At 51.8% G+C, this 6,444-nt stretch overlaps 1 protein-coding gene across 1 annotated transcript; it reads left to right on the top strand.

The window, feature by feature from the left end:
• Positions 1 to 1,542: 1,542 nt before the first annotated feature.
• LOC137675510 (olfactory receptor 14J1-like) lies at positions 1,543 to 2,484 on the top strand. Its single transcript, XM_068421639.1, has one exon. The coding sequence runs from the start codon at positions 1,543 to 1,545 to the stop codon at positions 2,482 to 2,484; it is 942 nt and encodes a 313-aa protein (XP_068277740.1).
• The last annotated feature ends 3,960 nt before the right edge of the window (positions 2,485 to 6,444 follow it).

Below are 6,444 nucleotides of genomic sequence, written 5' to 3' on the forward strand. Positions count from 1 at the left end.
GGTGGGCTGGATGGGCAGTGGGAGGTGGGAATTTATTTCTCTGCTTTGGAGAAGGCCCTGAAAACTCATTTCTCTTCAGGACTTGTCTGAGCTTCTCCTGACCCCTGCCCACACAGAGATGCCCCTGGGCAGTGACCTGCTGCCAGGAGGGGTCTGTAGAGCACAGCTGAGCACAGAGTGGGTGGGATGAGGTCTGTGAGCACTGACAGGGAGGTGACATGGGCACAGAGAAGCAACTTCAGGGACAGCTCCAGGCAGCAGAGGCATTTTCAGGGAGGTAGAAGGAGCTGCTCCCAGAAATGCCATGGGAGTGTGGATTTGGGTGCCTCCATGACATCCCTTGCAGTGCAGACACTTTCCCAGAGCAACCTTCTGGGTTCTCCCACCCAGCACAGCCTCTACCCGCAGGGTCGTGGGGTTTCAGGCTGAGTCTTCTTGGCAGCCTGATCCCCAGTGAGGAGAAACCCCTGAAAACCTTCTGTCTGTCCCTGTCCTTCCTCCTTTGTCTGGAGTATTGGGGCATTTCTCTGTATTTCCCTTCCTGCTCTTGCTGTTTTTGTCACAACCCCACCTGGGGCTCTGGGCATGTCAGTGTGTGGGGCTGGCAATGAGCTGACCCTCACTTCAGGACACCCCATCTTCAGGACTTTTGACTCTTTCCGTGGGAATCCTGCTGGGCTGCAGGCTGCCTCCCACAAGGGCCCAGCTCTCCTGTGGAGTCTCTGTGCCCCAGAGAGGAGCCCCATGGAGAAGACATCTTGGCATTAATGCCATGTAAATGCGGATCATCATGTCTATGTGGGCAGCTGCAATGAGCCCTGTTTGTCCCTGGCTGGGAGCAGGGAGCTGAGATCCTCCTTGGGTAGGATGAGACGGTGGGGAGGGGTTTGGAGATCTGCACTTGGAAACTGGATTCCTCTGCTCTCAGCAGTGTCCAGTTTCTTCAACAGGAAACATCGGGGTGTGATCATTCTCCAGCTCAAAGAGGTGCCAGCACAGGGCAGCTGAGACTAGGGCTGATGCACAGAGCAGCTCTCCCCACTCTGCACCAAGGGACAGTCCCTTTGCCTGTCAGCACCCACAAGGTTTCACTTGGAGTGCAACAGTAATGTCAAAAAAACACTCAAAACCCTGCCTCAAAAAACAGTCCTCAGTTGTGGTGAGGCAACGAGAACAAAATAAAGAAAACCAAAGCTCCACAGCTCTACTCCGCAGTCATGTGGAATGGGAGTGACAATGCTGAAAAGCTTTTTGATATCATGAGTGGATTTAATCTGAGATCACTGTGTTCTTATCTCCCTACTGATCTAAGGCAGGACTGTCACCTCAAGAGCCCATCTCAGAGCACCCTCCTCCCAATGGCACCATCAGCCAGCATCAAACAGACCTCCCAAAAGGGACTTGCCAAAGGTCTTCCTGAATAGGGAGAGGCAGTTTGTGGGTTTTCCATGAGAACTGGAACAGGTTTTGCTCGAAGAAGAGTGCCCTAACTTCTCACTGCCTTTTCCTCCTCGGACAGGTCCCCATGCACAGAAGGAGCAAATGTCCAACAGCAGCTCCATCACCCACTTCCTCCTCCTGACATTCGCAGACACAAGGGAGCTGCAGCTCTTGCACTTCTGTCTCTTCCTCAGCATCTACCTGGCTGCCCTCCTGGGAAATGGCCTCATCGTCACCGCTGTAGCCTGTGACCACCGCCTCCACACCCCCATGTACTTCTTCCTCCTCAACCTCTCCCTCCTTGACCTGGGCACCATCTCCACCACTGTCCCCAAATCCATGGCCAATTCCCTCTGGGGCACAAGGGCTATCTCCTACACAGGATGTGCTGCGCAGGTCTTTTTCTTTTTCTTTTTGATTGCAGCAGAATTTTTTCTTCTCACCATCATGGCCTATGACCGCTACGTGGCCATCTGCAAACCCCTGCACTACGGGACCCTCCTGGGAACCAGAGCTTGTGTCCACATGACAACAGCTGCCTGGGCCAGTGGGTTTCTCACTGCTGTGCTGCACACTGCCAATACATTTTCACTACCCCTCTGCCAAGGCAATGCTGTGGACCAGTTCTTCTGTGAAATCCCCCACATCCTCAAGCTCTCCTGCTCACGCTTCTGCCTCAAGGAAGTTGGGCTTCTCGGGGTTAGTGCCTGTTTAACTTTTGGGTGTTTTGTTTTCATTGTGCTGTCCTATGTGCAGATCTTCAGGGCTGTGCTGAGGATCCCCTCTGAGCAGGGGCGACACAAAGCCTTTTCCACATGCCTCCCTCACCTGGCCGTAGTCTCCCTGTTTATCAGCACTGGCATGTTTGCCTACTTGAAGTCGCCCTCTATGTCTTCCCCAGCCCTAGATTTTGTGGTGTCATTTCTGTACTCGGTGGTGCCTCCAGCAGTGAACCCCCTCATCTACAGCACGAGGAACAAGGAGCTTAAGGCTGCCCTGAGGAAACTGATGATTAGATGGTTTTCATTAGCCATATACTGCTAGCCTTCCTCTACAAATGATTCCCTCTGTGTGTCATGACAGCCCAAGCCTATCTTTCCTTCTTCATGTTTCTGTTTCTCTTTCTCACTTGAGATGATGTTGTCTTCAAAGAACTGTTATTTTGCATTGTCTCCTACTTCAGTGTCCACCGTTCTCATACAACCCAGGGACTTTGTGTAAATGAGGACCCAGGTTCACTGTATAGTTGATCAAAATAAATGAAACTGCAGCAACTTCTTTGTCCGAGATCCATCCTCAGTGGGGTAGGAATGACACAGGGAGGCTGGAGAAGAGAAAAGGGGACACAGGCTGCCATTGATGTGCTTTGCCTTGTGCCACAGATCCCCCCCATCTCTGGGGCTGATCTGTCTCTGTTCCCCAGAAGCTGCTGTGCCCTTCAGAGGGGCTGGTGCTGTGGGGCAAGTGCCCACGGCATTGCAGAACCCTGTGGCAGGCACTGCTGTGGGGCCATCCCAGACTGGTCTGTGCTGGGGAGAGGGCAAGGGAGGTGGAGAGAAGGCAGGGAAGGTGGGGAGAGTTGGAGGGAGCTGGGCTGGGCTGGGCTGGAACATGCCCAGGAGAGGAAAACATGAGTGTATAGCTTGTCCTGCGTGACCATGCAGGATGAGGACTCACAGAAAGGGGTTTGTGGCGCAGAGCCAGGGCTTGTGGAAGGAATCAAAGACATGCAGGTGCAGGAGAGAGGAGGCAGGTCTTTGTCCATAGTGGCAGGGACAGACTGCAAAGGTGACCCAGGGCCTTCATTTCCCCACAGCCTCTCTCAATGGCCATTTCCAGCACTGGCCCCTCACCTCAGGTTTGCAGTTGAGATTTCCTGTGAGACCACCTCCATCTTCCTGCTGGGCCAAGGGTCTGTTTGGGGGCAATGGCCAGCCCTGCCCGGCCTCTCTCCTTGCCCAGAACCAGGAGACTTTAGAGCAGGGCTGTCTGTGAAGCCCCTCGTGGGAAATGGCTGGGGCAGGGCAGGGTTTGGGTGCTGGGGGAGGCTGCAAATGTAGGAGGGTCATAGAGAACTGTGATCTGAAGGCTGCCTTTGGAGTCATGATGGGGGAAACTTTCCCCACCCTTGAGTGTACACTTTGCCATGCTGTGCCTGCACAGTGCGGCCGTGGGACCATGTATGGGCACTGGGGCTGGACCAGCACAAGGACAAATCACTGACAGGGGCCACGAAGCAGCTGCCAGGAGGTGTCAGCAAGGACTGGCTGCAAAGAAGGACTTTCTGAATTTTGCCTTTGTTATTGGGGCATATTTGAAGGAAAGGCAAAGCTCACCTGGAGATGCTGGTTGCAAGGGAAGTCAAGAGCAAAAAGAAGAGCTTTGATAGATTCAGAGAGACCAAGACTGAAAAAGGACAACGCAGGGCTGCTGCTGAGTGGGGAGTGTGATTTCATAACAGCAGACACAGGTGGGGCTGAGGGACTCAATGCCTTTTGTGCCTGAGTTTTACTGAAAAGGTCTGCAGGCCTCTGTGCTCAGGGAAGAGGTTCAAGGAAGAGGACAGCACATATTGGCTGGAACCTCAGGAAATACAGCAAGGGCATGCCCCCCTGCATGGTACTCACTGTGGTGATGGCACAGGCTGGGGGCTGCCTGGCTGGAAGCAGCCCTGTGGGAAAGGTCTTGGTGGGCAGGGAACTGGACAGGAGGCAGCCGTGTGCCCTGGCAGCAAGGGAAGCCAGCAGCACCTTGGGCTGTGCGACCAGGAGGTTGAGGGAAGGGATTATCCAGGTTACTGCATCCAGGTCTCAGATCCCAATACAGGAAAGATGTCCATAAGCTGGAGTGGGTTTAGAAAAGGGTCCCCAAGATGGTCAGAGGCTGAAGCACTCTGCCTTTGAGAAGAGGCTGAGAGAGCTGGGCTGGTTCATTCTGCAGAAAGGAAGATCTTGACAGGAACATGTAGCAGCATGGTGCCGTTCCCATGAAGACTGAGTTAGGCTTATGTGCATGATACAAGACACAAGGACAAGAGGCAATGGGATGAAACAAGAGAGGAGAAAGTTTTCCAGCATGACGATAGTCAAGTGCTGGAAGCTGTTTCCCAGAGAGTGTGCACCGGCTTTATCCCAGAAAGTGACCAGGTCTTATATGGATAAAGCCCTGAGTAATCTAGTCTGAACCTGCTTTGAGCAGGAGGCAGCTCAGGATACCTCCTGAGATCCCTTCTAGCCTGAATGATGATGCCCTTCCTTCCCCTTCATGTTTTCAAATTAGGGAAACCTCTCAGGTTCTTCCTGACCACAGAAATAATTCACAGCAGGCACCAGGATGCTTCACAAGTGGCTCCAAACAGCCCCAACCCACATCATTTGCTTCCCTTTTCATTTCCCCCTACCCATGATCTTCTCTTTTACAGTTGTAATACTCTCCAGAAAGAACATCCTACCCTGTTAGTCCTTGCATTTCTTGGTTTGTACCCTCTATTGGTATTTCTGAGTACTTGCTGTGGTATTTTCCACCTTGGTTAGCAATTCCATTAAGCACATCATTCTCTTTCATTACCTGTAGTGCCCTGCAATTCATCATATTCTTATGTTGTTTGAGGCACTGGCCCACAAACCTTCAATGCTGATGTGTTGGAGTTTCAGTCCAGAGGAACCTTGAGACACTTGTGGATTTGGCAAATAGAAACACTTTGATGTTTTACAAGGCAAAGGGGGCAAGGTCTGCAGTGGGGGCAGAATAACCTCATGCAAGCTGGGACCTGACTGGCTGAGGAGTGCCTTGAGGAGGAGGGCATGGGAGTTATGATGGATGACGTGTGAGCCAGAGGCTTTCCCATTTTGAAAGGAGGATGGAGAAACCGGAGACAGTCCAGAGGAATTCTGTCATGATGGGGTTAGGGGCCTAAAGCACGTGAGCTGTGTGGAGAGGCTGAGGCAACTGGGCCTCTTTAGTCTGCTGAAGGGGAGGCACAGGGCAGTCTAAAAGCAGGTGACACCTGCCTGGAGAGTTGATGGTGGAGCCAAACTCTTCTGCAGTGCAGATGGTATGGCAGTGGCAACAGCCACAAACTGCCTCCAGGGAGCTTCACACTGAGCATTGGGAAAAACTGACTAGAAGGGTGGTGCTGCCCTGCAGCAGGACACCCAGAGACTCTCTGGGATCTCCATGGTTGGATGTTTTCAGCTCCCCAAAATGTTAGTCAACCTGACCCCATGGTTGGTGAGACCCACCCTTTGGTGGGAGGCTGGACCAGAGACTCCCCTACCAATCCTTTCCCAAAAAAACTCAGTTCCATGAGCCTGTGCCTTGCAGTGTGCCCCAGGAGAAGAGATTCAGCTAGATGTGAGGGTCTCTACAGCAGAGGCTCCTGGCACAATTCGGGGTGGAATTGTCCTTTGCTCAGGAGTTCTCTAGTCCTACCTTTGATTCCTCTTTATGTTTCCTGGCCAGCCTCCCTATCCATGTGGTGCTTTAGGCTGTGAAGAGAATCCAAACTGAACTTTTGACTACATTAGTCTTATTTTACATGCTGAAATGCAGGGCAGACGAAGGGAGCTCAGAGCTTCCAGGCTCTCTGCTGCACACTTAGAACTTTGGAGACTGGAAATGCAGGGAACTGTTGTGTCAATGTACACCAGGGGTCAAGAACAGGGGGTACCAGTCACAGCAACACATGAAAATTTTGCCTTCCTTTGTTCCTTTTCATAAATCTGGGATCTTTACCTGGGCCTCCTTTGGCTAAAAAAAGAGACAACTACCCCATTCCACCCCTCCACCTCTTACTGAAACCAGGGAGAAAATATATGGTGCAGGTATGATTTAAGGGCAATTCTGTCTATGAGGTGTAACCTTTACATGATAACAAAGAGATCACAGTGAGAGGTAAAACACTGTTCTAAGAACTTCATGCCAGAGGTTAACTACTGACAAAAAATACCTACTTGGACAAGAACAAATAACTGTTGGGAAGGAAATGAAAGACCTTTATTTCAA

This window comes from Nyctibius grandis, chromosome 34, assembly GCF_013368605.1.
Source record: "Nyctibius grandis isolate bNycGra1 chromosome 34, bNycGra1.pri, whole genome shotgun sequence".
NCBI classification, from domain to species: domain Eukaryota; kingdom Metazoa; phylum Chordata; class Aves; order Nyctibiiformes; family Nyctibiidae; genus Nyctibius; species Nyctibius grandis.

Coding starts and splice junctions, on each gene's coding strand:
- LOC137675510 (XM_068421639.1), top strand. CDS start 1,543: ATGTCCAACAGCAGCTCCATCACCCACTTCCTCCTCCTGACATTCGCA.